At 41.8% G+C, this 19791-nt stretch overlaps 1 protein-coding gene across 1 annotated transcript in view; it reads right to left on the reverse strand.

Annotated features, from left to right (window-relative positions):
• susd6 (sushi domain containing 6) overlaps positions 1-19466 on the reverse strand; it is a 28864-nt gene extending 9398 nt beyond the window's left edge. Inside the window, exons 1-2 of the mRNA XM_070925829.1 lie at positions 19311-19466; positions 12039-12215 (exon numbers count right to left, since the gene is read on the reverse strand). Of these exons, the coding sequence (XP_070781930.1) occupies positions 12039-12174 (136 nt within the window). The 5' untranslated portion in view covers positions 12175-12215; positions 19311-19466. The remainder of the gene's footprint in view (positions 1-12038; positions 12216-19310) is intronic.
• Positions 19467-19791: the final 325 nt, after the last annotated feature.

Consider the following 19791-nt stretch of genomic DNA (forward strand, 5'->3'; position numbering starts at 1 on the left):
CCAGATACTGATGACTTCTGCAGCCAGCTGTTTGGTCACTCTATTGAACAATAGGCCATAAAAGAGGGTGTGTTTTCCAGTATGTGTGTGTGCACGTGTTCAAGTGTGTCGAGAAGCAGGGGAATTTGTGTGTGTGAATGTATGCTAAGGGGGGTTGTGTGTGTTGGATTAAGCTAAAGACGGAGAGGATGATGATGCTCTCTTTGGCCTGGTAAATATGTTTTTGTTCCTTTGTTGGCCTCTCTCCAACTCCTCTGTTATTGTTGTTTTTGATGATGTTGCTGTCATTTTTGGGCTGAGGGTGTTTTTGTTTTTTGCCACGTTCTGCTGTCTCTCCCGCTAATCCATGGGATTTTTAGCCAAGCTGTTGTTATTAGAGTGCAGTACAGTGCAGCAGAGCCCACAGTGGGGTAGTGATGGAAAGAATAGGAGGGCTCGCAACTCATTTCTGACATTGGTGGATACGAGTTGCTCAAAAGTCTCTTTTTATTATATTTATTATTATTTAAGATTTTTGGGGCAATTTTTGCCTTTATTGGACAGCTGACAGTGTAGTTGAGGACAGGAAACCCAGGGAGATGGGGAGAGAGGGGAATAGCGTGCAACAAAGGTCCCAAGACGCTGTGGTTATGACGTCTTATAAGCTTGGTGACTTGATGCCTCAGAGAAAGCCTTGTTAAATCCATCTTTGTGTACTTCTGAGGAAGTACAGTAGTGCTGAAATTATTTCATTAGTCACTCGACAGAAAATTTATTCGCAACAGTTATTTGTAGGGACATTTTTCAAGCAAAAAAGGATTCCCTGGTTCCAGACCCTGGTATAATATAATAGCTTCAGTCTTTTTCTTTGTTAGCCTTTTATGATATTAATCAACTTATCATTTCAGCTCTAATAATTTTAGAAGAATGACACATCCGTGATATCGGAGTCTCTCAAGAGCTTCCTGTATTCACTTTGGTTCTTTCACACATACACAAACATCACAGATGAGCTTTCGCAGAGAGACAGTTCACACACTGTGAAGTGGCACAACTCGCTAGGTACGCTGACCTGGGTGGGTGACACAGGACCGTAACATATGACACTTAATGTCTGCGTGAGTGATACTAGCAGTGTCATGTTCTACTGTGAGCGAGTGAGAAGTCGCAATATTGTAACACACACACACACATACACAGTCCAACTCATTTCTGCTTTCATATTCTGTCCACTCATAACAGCTGGGCCCTGACTCAAAGAGAACTAAAGCAGATTGCATTGAACAAGGGGAAAGGTTATGGGAAAGAAAACGTGAAAAAAACAGCTTATGAAAGGTGGACTTGTAATACTGTAAGGGCAGAAAGAATGCAGAACAAAGCTGAAACCTTAAAGCATGAAACCCATTTTTTTTTTAAAAGCGCTGTTGTTCCATCTCCAGGGCCTCTGGGGGTAGGTGGAGGGACCGAACTGAGGAAGAAGGGGGGAGGAGGCGGAGGAGGATGAAGAGCAGTGTGAGGGAGGTGCCGGCACATTTATACAAAAGCCTGAGTACACACAGATACAGGCGGACAGTTTACTCACTATGCAAGTGTAGGTTGCAAGTGTCCCATGGCGCCTTTGTAAACAGTAGGTTTGTGTTGCTCACTGACATCCTATCTGTGTTGTGAATAAGTGGTGTGTGAATGGTTAGAGGTAGTGTCAGACAGAGTGATGGGCACTCGTTTCAGTCACCACACACCACACACTCTAAAAAAGCCAACCAATGTCCATACTGTACGTTGATGCCAAAGCCAACAGTGTCGTTTCTACAGTAAACAAGTATTTTGCCAGAAAACATGAGTCAAACAGCTGTGGGCTTCCAAAAGAGCCTTTCCAGAAAACGTAGCCGTCCACTCGCCGCATCTCCTCCTGCAGCTGCAACACACAGAAACAAAACACACGCTGCATACACACCCAGGGTGAAGGAAGTCCCTTAACAGACACGCACATCCTCCATCTCCCCACCCATTCCTCCCCTGCTGTTGCAATGCATTTAGCAAGCCACGTGTGCTGCCATTACACCCCATTGTCCCCGCTCACTGAGGGATGGGGCACAGTGACAGATTTAAGCAGCGTGCCTCCGAAAAGGACAACAGACAACTTTGCATTTGAAGGGTTAAATATGCATAAGAGGCCAAAGTGGGTGAGGGCAAGGGGTGGGGGGGGTGCACCATTGTGTGACCCCAAGATACAAGCATACATACACATACACACACACTCTGCCCTCGAGTAACAGATGGGAGGATGTTAGCGAACAGTGAGCTCCCCCTTCTCTCTTCTATCACCCTCACTGCTGAGGACAGCTGGGAGGCAGACATTCCTTCTTCTCAGCTTTCAGAGGAAAACAAAAGAGTGTGTGGGACCCCTCCTACACACACGTGCATGTGTTCAGACACACACACACACACACACACACACACACACACACACATACAAGCCAACCCCCCCCCCCCCCCCCAAAAAAAAAAACTGTCAATGCAACTGTGGGCTGATCATATTTCAGCAGCCTGGGCCGGCCAGCCAGCAGAGGAATGAGTGCTGAGACTGGGACATTTGTTGAAGGTGAAAGTCAGGGAGATAATCCCAACCCTGCTTACCAGGGCTGGCATGCTGATATCTTGGTAGTGCTAGTGAGGTGAGTTTAAGTCTGTTGAGAGCTGTAATAGAATGGAAACTGCGGTAAGACAAAGCTTAGTCTGCAGCCAGTTGTTCTTTTCTCTGCAATTTATCTTTACCGGCACGCTTGAGTTGTTTGGTGAACAGGTTCACTGCAGCAGCACAGCACATGCTGCCACAGACAACACAACAGTTATGAGGAGAAGCAAATTTAAATGGAGCCTTGTTATTGCAGAGAGCAGAGAGACATAACAAAATTATTGTTTATTTCAGTAATCAAGATACATGATTATATTGATGGATCTCTGTAAGAGGCAGGAGGAAAAAAGTGTCCCATGCTTTTGCATTACATCTCCAATGATTCAACAATGTAGTCACTGGTAGAGCCCTAGTACATCATCACCACCCTAATCAAGTCCAACTGAACTTTGACAGAGCAACTGCTCTAGCAAGTTACCAAGAGGGTGATCAAATGGCACCAACTGTACAACCTGTTCACACATGCAGACTGCTCTACTGAGAGAAGTAGTCCCGTATTTTTCATAACGTACACCCTAACATAGTTTAGTAGACAGTATAGGCTATTGCAGATTTCTGTCACCTCCCTCAAAATACACTACGGAGTACTAAAAACTGAAACTACTACCAATCTCCTACTCATAAAGGGAAGCTGATCAAAGGACATACCTGCCAAAAATAAGTACAGATACTGCAGTCAATCTTCCTAGTAAGGTGGCCCTGGGGACAATCCAGACACTATTTGATCGATCATATCAGCTGTATACTTTAAAGCTTGATCCATTTCTGAATCTTTGTTTGCTCTAGGTATAGCAACTGCTGTCCCTAATGAACACCAGTGGGAGGATATGAACAGTTCAGCACACAAATTTACACATCAGCGTGCATTAGTAAGCACTGAATTGTGTTCAGTGTGTCAGATGCTAAATATTAAAAGGACTTCGATCTGGATCAGAGGCAAAAAAAACCTGATGAGGACATCCCTACTCACTGGTATCACTATGTCAGTTCTACTGAAAAGAGTAGAAGAGCTGGGATTACCAACAGCCTACCTGTATTTGGCAGAGTCAACACGACATTCCCAAGAAAAATATTAAGCTCCTGGGAAACTATCCATTAGCCCCAAGTAAAAGCCAGGCAAGCCATGTCAAGACAAGTTGAACAGTTGGAAGCTTCAAGTCTTTAATTTTTGACTATGAACATGTTCTTTAAGACAATAATCACTACTGGATAACACTGAATTTAAACCGATACAAATGAATATAATACTGCAACAATTTTACAATAAAATATGTAAAGGTGAGAAATCCTGGTGGACAAATTTCACTCAAGCCAAAAATACTAGATGACGGGAATTTGGTTGTCAGTAGGAAGTCCATAGAGTTACCAACAAACTACTGTTGTTTTGTTATCATCATGAGGAAGATACAAAGTACTGTTTATATTGCTGGCTAGACCTCCAACACAGCAACCAGTTTGTGGACACAAACACAGTTATGAAACTCATCCAAAGCCTGGATGGGCCTTCTGCCAGCACAAAGAGTACGGTAACATCACCTGCACTCCTCAGTAACATGTAGCTGTGTAAGCGACAGAGTGTGAAAGGAAGCACAGCACAGTACACAATAGGCAATATAGTTGTTTACTTACACATACTGAAATACATGTTAAAAGTCGTGAAGCCTCGAGTCATCAAATACGTCACAAAAAAGTCACAGGTTCCGAGTTCATTTCAAATGTGACTCAAGCCCAAATGACATCAACAGTTAATGACGATGACTTCAGCCCACACATACAAACACAAGCTGTTGAAGATAACATGTTTAATAAAGCCGTTACTTACAGTGCTGAAATCAAATCCAGTTTTGATAATTGCTGATTGTCATTTATCAATTAAAAACATAAAATATTTGCAGTTTCATTTTGTAAATTGATTATTTGAGCTTGTTGGCTGTTGGTCAGACTGAGCTGGCAGTTGTCGATGGAGTCTGATAGCTTGTGATGGCCATTTGTTATTAATTTTAAATTGAATACAAATTTTAATAATAATACAACGATTAATTTATAGAAGTACAGACCTATACAAATAGATATGCAGATAAATACAGATAAGACATCCAGAGACATGCACGCTTCTCATAAATCCTGACACAATTATCGAAATGGACTCCAGTGTAGCCTATACAGAGACCTTCGCCATTTGGCTGCTGTTTGTTACAGAGAGCTGTTTACAGATGATGTAATAAGGACAGAGGGCATTAGAGTGGAGCTAAGCCAACTGGCCACACAACATCTCAACACTCAATCTAATGGACCGGTTACAGTTTAAGGGATGGGACTAGACAGAACAAAACAAAAACAGGAAATAATGAGAAGTAGACAGGAATTATTGAATGTTAATTAGGACATCCTGCTAGTAAAATGAGACCAAGGTAGTCACAGTAAAAACTAAATTATTACAGAGACCATGCTCTGGCCTACAACTAGTCAGAAACTATGCACAAAAGTGAAGTCTTTAAGGAAGGCACTTAATCCCTAACAGCTCCAAGGGTGCTGTTCTGAATCAAACTATGCTCTGGCTTGTCTCTGGAGGGAAATCAGCTAAGAATCATGAAATGTGAAGTGTCATGCCCTCTCTTCCCCTTATTTACAATCTCAATTAAACATCTACTGAAGCAGAAATGGCCTAAAAATGAGACAGCAGTGATGGAGCCGTTCCTGCTGAAATGTAGTCAGTTAAGGAAAAACAGCTGTACACCACCTCCACCCATGACAACAAGCAACACAAACGCGGCAGGATAGCACATGTGTAGCCTAGCCCTTCCCCTTGGCCCAATATCAGCAAGTCTGTCAGATCAAGTGGTTCACTTTATTTTGCCGTCTTTTTTGCTGCTAACACTGTGTTTGAGTAGCCTCTATGCTAGTTATTTAGCTAGTAACCTAGTAGAGAACCTCTAACAAAGCTGAAGTTGGACTAAAGCTAAAGGCTGAATCACCAGATTAAGGGCTTGTGCGTGATGTAGTACAGCATTGCCCCATTTCCAATGTCTTGCTACAGCTGTGGCATGTTGAGACATGACCGTATGCATTTCCACTGTGTACTCCACTGTGGATTCCCAGCAGGCGATAACCACGCTGACCACCGATATTTCAGTCCAAACATGACAGTTGCAGCTCTCAACATGGTCAACGGTCATGCTGGTGGCTAAAAAGTGCTGTTTATTAAAAAGTAAAAGCCTTGTTATATCCAGCTGGCAGTACTTTAGTAACTGTTGCCTAACCTAAGAATTTCTGTGGCTTGGAGGTGTAATTGCTGTTTTGAGATTGTGCTAATGTAAGCCAAACATTTACATTATATTAAAAACCTAGAAACCGCAAGAAAGCTTTATTGTGAAGACGCTACAGGCAGTATTTGTCACCAAGGTTAGCAAACAACTGCTATCTCCTTAGTCTATAAGCAAGAAATTGATTTTGTTTCTTTTTGTCAGTGGATTACTTTACAGTTTAAAATGTTCCCAATGATATTATGGGGAAACGGTCAAAGCCACAGGAAATTGGTTGTCAACTTGTCATCAGATATCATCCTTTCCCCCTCCGTACTGTTGTATAGAGAACCATTCATGCTGTACCCACGTCATGTGCTCTGACATGGTTTCTCACAGTCTGGCGCAATATGGATGTCTCAACCATTGGCAAATTCAGCATATGTGTGTAGGATGCTTGGTGCCTTATGTGTAAAGCTGATGAACTTGTTTGAACAGGATGCTGCTGTTGACTAACGGTAAAATGAAACATCAGCCCACACTGTTTCAGTGGGCCAGAAAAACACACATCAAAGAAGAGGTGAGACAGAAGACAGACAAAGAAAATGGGAGACAGAAAAGACATTTTTTAAAAAGTCAAAAAAGAAAGAGATTAACATGAATATGTACTTTGGCAAGATTACGAGGAGACAGCTTGACAACGCAAATACAAAACACAAAAAAGAAAAATACAAAGATGGCCAAAAACACAGAATGAAGAAAAGAAAAAGGATGAATAAAAGACTGAAAGAAAGAACAGAAGCAAAAGCAACAGAAGACAGGAGAGACTGGGGGATATATTTAGCAGCTCATTAGTCAGAGATGTCCTCTACTCAGCAGGCTGGTCCCTCAGATGAGGCCCTTTGGAAATCATTATGACTGCCTGCTGCTTCAGACAACCACACACATTTCACTGGAAAACAATTTACAAACTGCTGCTCCTCTCTCCAGCCTTAATGTAGCTTCAAAATAATCCTCAAGTTCTGGAGAGACGCCCAAAAACAAAGCTTTGAACAATGCAAACGAACAGGGTGTTTTTAATAATAACTGTGTGGGTTCATCCATTAGCATGAAAAATAACCAGAGAGAGCTTGGTTATTAATGCAGCTTTATTTTGTACCTTATCAGTTTTGACCATTGGTGTGCCTGGTGCTGCCAGTGCCACCACTCCCTGCATCGACATTCATTAACCTTTACTATACAACACCGGTCATCGCTGGAGAAATAACAAGATGGTGGTCAGCACCCTGCACACACAAAACTGCAACCAAAAATATCTGTATGTAAATGTGAAACACAGTAATAATCACATCCTATGATAAGCTTAGTGTTAGCAGGTGAAGTGGCAGAGCTATGTAGCTAACAATAATCCTGGGCATCTGGGATCTTCACCAAGTAATGGAACTGTCTGGTCATATATTTAAAGTGAATGAAATGGACTTGCGTCGCCTGTCTGCACTGCAGTATCTGTTTCCATGGAGTATTTCTTTTTTGTCTGGCCAGGCATTTAGAGTTTCCCTTTAGGGCTTGATTGGGTGGGAGAGCTGTTAAATGACACAAGGTGAGAACAGAGAGTGATGGCTCAAGTGATAAACACACAAATAATGAAAGAGAAAGGCTGATGGATTCGACCACACTGTCGCTAATGGGCTCTGGTCTCACCTGGCCAACGACTGGAGCCTTAGAGAGAGAGAGAGAGAGAGAGAGAGAGAGAGAGAGAGAGAGAGAGAGAGAGAGAGAGAGAGAGAGAGAGAGAGAGAGAGAGAGAGAAGAAGAACAGAGACATCATAGAGAAGGGACTGTGCTGTGGTCAATACACTCTCTCTCTCACACACACACACACACACACACAGTGAATTAGCAGTCTTAATTGCAGACTGGTGATCTAGTGGAACTGCAGCTTGTAGTGGTTTGGCCCGTGGCTTCCAACACCCCCCTAAAAGCCCTCTTTGTTCTCACATTTCAGAAAGGAGCCAGTAGCCAACATATTGCTTTCCTCCTGCCTGCCTGCAAACTGCCTTGCTAACAGGACTTCAGGGGACAGTTCTGACCAGTTAATTGCAGAGGACCCCCCCCCTCAGGCTGCACTGTTTGTAAACCCAGCCTATCTAGCAAACTTTCTGTGAGGGCTCTAAACCAACAGCTTTTTTGTACACACACAGACACACACCATTTTGTTTGGCTACAGAAAGCAACAAGTTTCAAAGACTACAGCTGTTTGAAGACGCCAGAAGCAGGGCATGGCTCATTCAGATATTTTCCTCTGTGGTCAGAGCAATGACGCTATACTAGCCACTAGAGTCTACTCTGTTATTACAGAGAAAAAGGGAGTTGTCAAGTCTTTTTCTTTGAGCAACTCGACTTTCGAGAAAACATCATCATATCCTTGGGCTGGTCCTACACACCAAAACAAAGTTATCTTGTCTGTGCAACAGTTCTTCATCAGGTGGAGAAAAATGTATTCAACTCAAGAATGGAAAACAATCGATTGTCAAAAACAAACAACTCTCTGCTCCTGCTCTTGCTCTCCTCCCCTTTCGCCCTGCTCTTTTCTTTACCCTATGACTCTACTTCTCTTCCAGGCCCGGGGAAAGCTATTTCCCGTTCTCACACATGAACATACATAAACGTCACCACCACACAGAGCACACAGCAGGCTTGTTTGTGGGAGACTTCTGGTCCTCGCTGGCACTTCCCTGTACAGCTTTAACTCAACTTCAGAAGACAATGGTTTTTTGGAGGGCATCGTTTATCTACTGAAGTGGACCCACAAGGATGGACCGAGTCTTTTTGCCTCCTGGCATATAACACTGTTAGAGCAGAAAACACAGCATGTGATCATGTGAATAGACCCTTTGGCGCTCCGAGTTCCCATCTTTATACTTTTTCAGTTGTGACTCACTGTCTAGGTCCGTTTCCTCTGAAACAAACCACAAAGGCTCACTGTAAGGAATTGACACCATATTAGGAACTGAGCTCTATGCAGCCAACATTAGTGGGATGTCAGATAGACTCAGACAAGAAACAAGCGATATTTGCACTGTGCCCTGAAAATCCTCCAGACTGATGCCATTTATCCTGTGCACACACAAAACTCAAGGTGCCGCTTTGTTGCTGTGTTTGTTTACTGGCACCCTGCTTGAATGCAGAGGATGTTTTGTTTAGCATGTTGCTACTTTTGGAAGAATGTCCTGAATCATAAACACAAATGCAATCATACACAGTAATCACAAACACAAATTTTAGGGAGCCATTTACATTATCTCAGCAGATTCCCTGCTGGTAATCTAGTTTGCAATGAACAGCTGAACGACAGATAAAAAAGACATGACTTGGACTGTGATTGGCTCCAAAAATACCTCTGCCCCAAAAGGCTTTGTGACTACTTCCTAACAGAGCGTATTAACAGATACAAGAAATTGTTGTCCTGACCTTTCCACAGAGAAGCCATGAAGCCACCAATGCAGGCATTTAACGCTTTTCCTTTCTTTGTTAAAGGCACCAAAAGTGGGAGCAAAGAGTACCCCAACCCTTACTGTCTATCATCCTGTCTCTCCATCTTATTTCCCATCACCTAAAGGCCACATTTCCTAAAGCACAATATTCACAAAAAGACACATAAACCTCCATAGACCAAAAATAGAGGTTTGATGCTGCTCTGTGCTGTATGCTGTCTCTGCTGTTTAGAGCGTCTGCTCTAGTATGCAAATGCTGTACAGTACATTTTTAGTATCCATTTCTATTCATACAGCCCACTGCTATTTGTATGAGTCTGGAATAAGCCTGTCAGCAGTGATGAAATTTCATATTCATGAAAATTTCCAGAGCAATCTCCATCCCTGGAACACGTCAAGGGATTACCTATGTGAATTATGTATGGTGAGCAGGAGAGAAAGGGAGGCCAGTGAACAGAAGAACTAATAACATGATGACTTTAAAGCTTTAAAATGAGAGTTTTGTAATTGCTGTTATGTCTTCTTATGTTTACATAAATACTTTCATCACCAAGAAAAACTATTAGAAAGCAGAGGGTTTGTTTAAAAAATACTTCTGTTATCAAGGAGCTCTTTAATTTCTCAATATAAGATGCTTGTGATGTTTGATTAAATATTTAAGTTCATATTACAGTGCCTGCATTAAAAAATACCTGAAAACTACTGTACTCATTCATCATTAACATGTTGTGAAAGAGGTTTATTTCAATACTGTTTGACTAGAAACCTGTGCATAAGCCACTCACTGGTGTTATCAATATATTTGAGCTTATATTCATTTAATGCAAGAGAGCAAATATCAAGTGCTACAAGCCATTTTGAAGAGCCTGAACTCTTGAACTGTGAGTCAGCATAGATACTGCCTTGTGTTCTATAAGGAAGTAATTATGCTAGAAATACACAGGTATGACAATACCTAAAAATAACCTTTGTATTGTCAGTTCACTCAAAGCACCAGCTAGAATTTTCCATTACATGTTTGAAAACTAATTGCAACGTTAAGTGAATCAAATAAAACAAATTGATTGGGTGTGTTGTCCACGCTGATTCCTTCAAGCAGCTAATGAATAGTCTTGTAGTACGCAGTTCATAAATCGCATTTACACAAGCCAGTTGAAAATAGTCCTAGTGGTAGAGTCTAGAGAACTATCTGTCCTTTTCCGTCAGTTAACTGGCAGTCTTAAAGGCGCAGGTGCATCATGGGTACTGAAAAGAAATTCTTGGACGCACATTTGTCCCTACGTAATGCACCAACTGTCACGAACATGGTCAATATAGTGTTTTTTCATACACGGACTGACAACATCTGTGGGTACAACCTTGTACTGTATGTTATATGTATAACATAACCAGAGTGTGTGGAGCACACACAGAAAGATTTGCACACGTGCACACACATATACACACAAATACACGTGGGCTGGGGATTTGAGGGCACATTTCCTAGGTATTGGTAGGCAGTGTATGTGTGTGAGTGTGTTGGACGCAGAACGTGAGCGTGATACCAGCCCCTCTGGGTTCTACATGAATCATGTGTATTACATAAGACAGAGCGAGAGAGACGATACACTTGGGATCAGCAGTGCCCTCCCCTTGCCCATTAGTTTTTTTCATGCTCTCTATTCCTTCTGTTGCCATTTCTCACACTCATATACACATTCGTTTATTTAAGACATTTAACAAAGGAAATCAATTAATGCTTTAAAAACATCCCAGAGCCTTAAACAACCCCTCACACACATTTACTTATTCACACATACACAGTCCGCCTCCTCTCTGTGGCAAGGAAATCTGGCACATTTCACAAGCTGGCTATGTGAGGGAAGTGTGTGTGTTAGTGTGTGTGTGTGTGTGTGGGGGGGGGGGGGTAGTGCATGTGTGTAGGTAGTGTGTGTCTGTTAGGGGGAGGGGACTGGAACATTGGAGGGCTAAAGTGAAAGGAAAGCTGGCACAAGTGAAGGGGTTCAATGAGTGCATGCCATCAACACTGTGTTCCTTTTGAAGAAAACAAAGGACACAAGCTCTCTAGGTCCTGTGGTGCTTGATGAATAACCTGTATTACCTATGTTTACTTTAACTTCCAAGTGTGAACCAAGTTTCCCTCCAGTAGACAACAATCAATTTGAAAACCTGATACTTCACATTCAAAGATAATAATATAAGATCTCAGGCCTGAAATACAAAACCTTATTTGAAGGTTGTTGTGGGGTAATAACCAAAGCTAGCCATGCTAAAAGCTCTCAGAGGACGCTAAATGTCATGGCTGATTAAAACCTTATGACAGCAATGTGACCGCAGACAACATCATCGCTCTGTTTCAATAGCGGAGGAAAACTGTTGTGACTCATTAGGGCAGTGAATGGATTCACAGAGTGTGTGGGACTGAGCTCTCAGCTGCCACTCGGAGGCAGAGCAACCTGACTGAGCCAAGGGTAAAGGAAGCCAATTTAATCTAACTGACCTGCTAGACTAGGGGAAAATAACCTCAATCAATTCACAAGAGACGGGCGAAGATGGCGGTTTAGTCGATGTATCATGTGGGAGCAGCGACGGGGAGAAAAAAAAAGCGTGTGGGTTTGTGCGTCTTACCTGATGCGTGACCATGAGGGAGCAGGGTGAAGAGGAGGAGAAGCGCGGAGGCAGCCAGCCTGTGGGCTCGAGAGGAGGAGGTAAAGGAAGAGGAGGACGGGGATCTCGTCTGAAACGCTACCATTCCATCGCACATCTTTTCCTCTGGCGACCAGCGAGAGTCCTCTACGGCTTAACCTGTCCAGGCCACATAGAGAGGAAGGGATAGAGAGGGAGGGGGAGGGAGGACGCGGATTACTATCAACATTCAGCCAGGATTATGTAACCAAAAGCAACACAGAGAGATAGGAGGGAATAGAGTGAGAGAGCTATAACGACTGTAAAAGTGACAGAGAAAAGGCCATTTCTGCAAATCATCAAGTAACAGTTGGTTTACTGATAATCGTACCTCTATTTCCTCTTCTTGTGCTTTAGTTCCTTAAACAGCATCCTACTATTTAAACCACCCCCGACACAGACATTTCCAGCTCTCCTTTTAAAAACCACTGGTGGCAGCAGCAAGAGAGTTGCTCTGATCTCCCCTCGATCCCCACATTTGGCTCTGCCACAAGATCTGGCTAAATAAACCAGCCATTACACTCTGCTGTAGATGATGTAACAGGGAAACAGATCCCTGCTGCTGATGAGGTAGCAGCATTAGGGTGAGAGAGGCTAAAAATGTGTGTGAGAGAGTCAGCGCAAAACAAAACAGTGATTACAACTGCAACCTTTGCAAAAATCCTGATGGTCAGGAGAGGAGCTTGCCGAGGGAGCCACATTTCACTGTAGCTTCATCATAAACAAAATGAAATAAGCAAAGACTTTAATAAGTTTCTGACTCCCTGGTGTTTGGGCAGCATTGCCCAGCAGTCAAACTTATTTGTTATTTGTTCAATATTAGTTTTTTGTGTATTTATAAATGTACATTAACAAAAACCTTTGTTGCAGGCATTCCTTAAATGTAGTTATGGAAGAGTTATGATAAAGAGGTTACAATACTTTACATGACAAACAGATGCCATACCACCATCTGCTCAGCTGTGATGCTACACTGCCATATGCTGCAGATTGTTATAAGTGATAGAGTTTGATGGATAAATTATGTAAAGACAGCTTCATCTCCTGTATTCTTTGGCCACTTATATGGCCAACATACTGTATAAGCTGATGATAGATGTAAAATATCTTTTATAGCGAGTATCAGCCAACAAAATCTGCCTAATAAACTTCTGTATCGTTCCTTACACCTCTTATTACCGACTCCAAAAAACATTGTTGTTCCATTTGTCTAAGTTCGTATCTACTACAAGTGGTATCTGTTGTAAGTGTCTGCAAAAACTCTAAAATGCAAATGTAAAATCAAACGCTGTGTTCCCAGAACAGCTGGACGACAGCAGAGAAAAGCAGGGAGGAGATAAAGTTATTGTGAGACACCTTTAAAAAGGCATCACTGGGAGGAAAAACACAGTCATATGCACATAGACAATAAAACTCCCATCCTGTCGTCACAAATCTCTCTCCATGATACCACCTCAAATAAATTCCTAAAAGCATTTGTTGGTTGTTGGGCGATACAACAAGACACACACTATCATTACATAAATGAGATGCAGGTGCACATAGTCCGGGTGATGTTGCTACCGAGAAATTGGGATGAAGTAGCAGTAGTCGTGCTTTGTAGGGAACTAGCTTGCTGGCAGGCAGCATATCCTCAAGAGAGGGCAGAGGGCCCATTACAGTTACACAAGGCTGCTGAGCTAATGGCTACAGTAATGGCATGGCTGCACTTAGAGAGCCGCAAATTTTATTGCAGATCTGCTGCGTGGCCACTGGCACTGCCACAGACAACCCGGAACTACTGTGATGAGGGAAGTAACTGTAAACGCACATACACATCTGCAACTATTTTGCTAGCTGATTGTTTGTTAAAGTCCCAAACCCAAAGATATTCTGTTTATAAACCTGTATTACCCACAAAGAAGCAAATCCTCTCGTTTGAGAAGCTGAAACCAGAGCATGTTTGGAAAATGACAAATCGATTATCAAAATAGTTGCCGATTAATTTTCTGTGAGTCAACTAATAGATTAATCGTTTCAGCAATACATTTGATATCATCACTTTAGGAAATTGTGATGGGCATTTTTCACAATTTTCTGACATTTTGTAGACTAAACAATTAATTGAGAAAATAATGGATAATGAAAATAATAGTAAGCTGCAGCCCCAATACTCCATGTTGGGAGATAAAGCAGGCAAACCCTAATACCTCTAACAACCCCCTCTAATACCCCTAATAACTCTAAAAGTAAAGAAAATAACTGTATTATGTGTGTTAGTTATCCAAAATGGGGAAAAAAACAGTAGGTCCAAAAGAAGGCCATGAGAATTATGTGTGTGTGTTTAGTCTACCCTCTGTGCTGCGGGGGTTTCAAAATGCTGTAAATCAACTTCAGCATATTTTTTGTAAGTGCCTGCATTTCCACATTTGTGTGTCCGGCACTAAGCTACATTTTAAAAGCCAAAAGATGGAGATCATTTAAATTGGCAGAAACACAAACAGCCTGCCACACCCCTATTGCCTGCCACCTTTCTGATGTCCACAAGAGCAGGATGGGGAGGCATACCTGCATGCGGCACAGGCCAGTGGGAGAGAGTGACGTAAGTGGGCTTTGGCAGGACAGTTTGGGTACTGCATTGAGCCAAAGGGCAGACAGTCAAAAACACATGCAGTGGACCTGTGCCAGCCATTTGATCCATAGACGCTTCCTCATTTGTCCATGTTGGGATCAGAGCAGTGCTGCTAAGGCCCGGGTTACAGAGAGGCCCTACATTAACTCAGATGATGTTCTTGCCAGATGAACATCTTAGAAATACCAAGGACAAACAAAAGTCAAAGGCAGGACAAAAAAAATAACATGTTTTGTTCAAAGGCACTTGTTGGGATGTAAATAACCACTTGGGATGGCATTTTTAATGCAGGTCTGACCTCCTGAGAGCCGGAGGGCAGAGTATTGACCGACCCATATGTTTGCAAAGTGAAAACTTAAGCAAAATTAGCTTAATTGCTTTCACACAAGAGTGTCTGAGAGAGGAGAAAGTCATTAACTCTGTGCTAAGGTATCCTTCAAAATACATCATTCCAATTAGCTAGAACAAGATAGCTCAGAGCCTTAAAGGAATTCTTTGCAGATCTTTTAATGCTCTGACTTGTGTTCATGCATTTAATTGATTAATAACACAGCAGGCAGAAATGCTTCAAGTTTGGATGTCAACTTTCTAACTTGCAACTTTGCGTGTTTTCCTGTCAGACACTGGCAAAGATGTTATGCTTCACACATCACATTAAAGAATGCACTGCTATTTTAAACTTCAAGAGATTTAGTTTCTGTTTCCTGGAACAACATTTTTTTCTCACACCACATAAACAAACACTTCCTGCCAGCAGCTGCATGTAGCCAGGTGACATTAGCGTACCCAAGTCACAATTTAGGGCCTGTAAGGATATTGGTGTATGAATAGTCAAACAGTGCATGTTTAAATAGCCATCAGTATCATTACAAAGTCATTTTAAATGACTAACATTCAAGCCATTATTGCAGTATGACTACTCTCTATTATATTAGTGTCATTGGAAATTGGATTGCTTACAGAATATGATATACTGTATCTTATCAACAACAGAAAAAAAAAACATGTAATGACAAGAAGCACATCAGCCCACACATAGAGATGTTGCAAGAAGAGCAAACACTACCTGGCTTCATACAAAAGAACAGGACAACTTCCTTGTTTTATACTAAATCAGGCTCTGTGTGGCTGGGACTACTTTAAATAATTCAAGAGTGTTCGTTTCAGAGAAGACACATGGCCCTATAAATATTATATGAAGATTTAATGTCAACATTGTGTGGCATGGTGCTTAATTGGTCACCATAATCAATGTGCTCACTTGATTCCAACCCAATACAGAAACAGAATTCTGCGCCGCAAGGGCATGAATAGGCAAGACTAGCCATCCATTAAAACTAGTGTGCCAGCTCTAGTTTACCACTATGTTTAGATGGAGTAGAGTATATTGTAGCTCACTGTCAGATTAACAGGAGAGCGGAAAATGGCACCCTCAAGAAGGAACTGCTATTGCAACCAGAACAAAGCTGCTGTGCATTTGCCTGCTATAAAAAGGGATGTCGAAATCAAACATCATGCCAGGCCAGATCATAATGAAAGTGAACTGTTGCAATTTACAAATTAATAAACGGCAACACATCTTTGTTATGCCTGACATTGGTCCTATTTTTCTACATTTTAATGCTTAATCAAGAAATTAGATTTTATACTTGATATTTTGGTAAAAGCAGCATATCAACACTATTTAGAATCAGTCAAATGAAACAGAGAGTTGAAAATGAAGTTGGAATGATTAATCGATTAGTGGATTGAAATAAAATTATTTGGCCATTTTGACGATTAACATAATAACTAAAGTCATTTATCAAGCAGAAATGCTAAACGCACTCATTCCAGCTTCATTGTAAACTCCTGGGGGTTTTAAACTGTTGGTCAGACAAACCAGCAAACTGAAGATGTTACCGATTCAAAAAAATCAATAATTAGTTGCAGCCCTGAATGACATTGCAAAAAATAGCAATGCTATATTTGTCAATTGTGATGGTCATGTTTCAGCCCATTACATCCAGAAATTGGAGTTTTTTGCAGCATAAATACTTTGTCTGTTTAGTCCTCCACTTGGGGAAAAAACTATGCAACTCTCCACTTCAGACACCGGTGAGACAACCAGCCAGCCAGCAGGCTGCTACTGCAGTTTTTCAGCTGCCCGGGGCTCCTGGAATGCAAAGGGAGCCAAGGAGAGCAGCAGCGCAGGCATGTGTCCGGGAACAGAGAGCACTCAGTGTGCCAAAGAAACAGCCGGGAGGAGATTTCCACACGATAGGCCCCAATGCTACTGCGGCTGGTAGAGCCCGCCTGGGCCTGCGGAGGGAGCCCAGGGATGGGGCTCTGCATGGCAGCACAGAAAGGACCCTTTGTTATGAAGTATTATGTAGTGTTAAGCCCCACAGCGCCTGAGCATCCCTCTGTACCGCCGCAAGGAAGGGGACCGAAACAGACAGAAAGATGGAGAAGAGAGTGGAAAGAAAGAACATAAGGAGAGAGAAGCAAGATGAAACAAGAAAATAAAAAGGGGAAACACACAGAAAATGAGAGAAACACTGTCATATGTTATGTTGACAGTGGTGAAAGGTAGGGAAATCTGGGAATGGGACTGAAGCCAAGCACAGTGTTCTTATCTTTACTCACAAGATGTTTTCTCTAAGCTATGTTGTCAAACAGAAAAGGCCTCTGACTGCTGGACTGGGAGTTATAAAAATCTCACTGCAGTCGCACAATGGGTTTTAAATTGAGAACCATTAAAGCTGCACATTGTATATCTGCTAGTACCTCTGTGAAAGCCAGTGTGTGTGCAATGTGTAAAAACAAAACAAGTCAATCCAAACAATGGGAGTCAAATGAGTGATTGTAGCACTTTAAAGAATTAACTCTATCAGTTCTGCAATGAAAACATGATTTGGTTTGAATAAAGCCATAAAAGAAAGAATTCACACTTTCCAGCACAATACGCTGCCACTAAATATTTATGCAAACATTGGGAATTGTTGAATACTGTATCAGCAACTCACAGGTGTGATCAAATTTAAAAACATTACAAAATATCAGGAAATCGCGGAAGCAGCCACATCAACACAGTTAAGTTATTACAATGTCTCCACATAAAATAACGGCTGCCATCGGAATTCTTATTGGCTGAATTTCTGGGAACAAATGGAGCAATGACTGAGTGCAAACAACATACTGCTTGGTCAGTGAACACTGTCCAGCTCGACATAGTAGCTCACTATCAGGACAATGTTAACTGACAGAAGTGATAAGTAATTTTGTTAAGAAGAAGAAACGCCAGGGGTGGGCAATATGGATAAATACCTACATCATGGTAAATGTACTTTTGTCCAACATTGATAGAGAGCATCATATAATACTATTGAGAACTTGTTAATAGATAAAATACCCAGACAGGATTGTCTGTTTTAGTAGGGATAGCTACCACAGTATAAACTGTGTGTTAAAATGTTTTTATATTGTCTCACAGAATATCGCATATCGTCATACCCCAACTCTCACAACATGTGATGCACATGATCAAAACATTGGCCAGCCCTATATTAGACACAGCACACCAAACTCTTTGCTTGGAGGGAACATTAGTCCCCTTCCTGACTTCAAAAGTCTCTCAAAATGTACGTTTGATCTTTGTTCTCCATTATGATGATAAATAACAGCTCACGTTTGGACTTCCCTGCCCTTTACCATGGTTACGTGTCATATTTGTTTCGCCTTCCCGGCTAACAGGAAACGACTCAAACTTTTCAGTATTGGAACATAAGCGAGTGAGTGGGAAATTACAGCGTTAGGAAAATCGGAGCAGAGGAGAAATCGTCAAAACTCAATAACCCTGCAACTGTATCAAACGTGGTGAACTGCCTTCCTAGCAGCTGTACAGCACAGTCACACGCTTCGACACGTGCAACTGTACTGCGAGCTATTTAAACAAAGAGTGTGGTGGGCTGCCAGGACCACATACACACACACACACACACACACACACAGTCGGACAAAAACACAGCAAACCAATTCTAACAAAGTAACACCACATACAACTGTTATATCTTTGTTCCATATAGTTTCATGTTAAACACCACAAATAATTCGTATATTGTGTTTTTATTAACTGTGGCACAGCCCCCTTGCTACGTTGTGCCTATTATTGTTCAGACGACCAAAACGTAACAATACAGTAACGCCACAGCTGTTAACTGTTGGACAGGACTCGAGCCGGTTTTCTGTTTTATTTAATCTCTAAGCACTTTGTCAAGCAAGGGTACGTTATCTGATAAAAACTCAAAGCCAACTGAATGCCTTAGACCTGTCAGAAATGAAACACGGCAGTTAGGTTAGCTAGTTATCCTAACGTTAACAGATATTACCGTCTAGCTTAATTAACAACACACTTCCTTGACGTTAGTTGACAAACAACAATTGACAACTCACTATTTTCATTGACAAATTGTTAAGCGTTTCCCTAGCGTGGGCAAGTTTCCTGATTTGAATTGTGTAAAAAAACAAAAAACAAATACATAGTGACGAACAGAGAGAGACGGAGCAAGAGATCTCACAGTGGCCTATCTGTGCTTAGCTTGCGAAAAACAGACAAGACTCACCAACGTAAAGGTTACCAGCAGCGAGCCCTCCTCTCGATACTTCACATTCGAGGCATTAACGGTCGTATTAATGGAGACACCCAAAGCAGAATGTGGCAAAATAACACAAAAAATATAATGTTTTCGTCGTCTAGTTCCGTCAACGCTGCTGTGTTGTTCCTTGTCCTCGGCTCGCCAGCTCTTTATTCTAGGTGTGCGGAAACACTCGCTGTGAGAACTCTACCAGCTGCCTCGCTCTCGCGCGGTCTCCATGGCTACCTCGTTAAATGGGCGGAACTTAAACTGTCAAGCCAACCACAAGGCTCGACTTCAAAATAAAAGCACAGAATTTGTTGGGGGAGACAAAAGAATTGACAATCAGAGAAAATACCCTAAAAATTCACAACAATAAATACAAAAAATGTCTTAACTAGATACTAAAATGTGCATGTATTATGATGTATGTGTCATTATAGTGGATTTCCCTATAGATATGTACATT

This window comes from Enoplosus armatus, chromosome 19 (genome assembly GCF_043641665.1).
Source record: "Enoplosus armatus isolate fEnoArm2 chromosome 19, fEnoArm2.hap1, whole genome shotgun sequence".
NCBI classification, from domain to species: domain Eukaryota; kingdom Metazoa; phylum Chordata; class Actinopteri; order Centrarchiformes; family Enoplosidae; genus Enoplosus; species Enoplosus armatus.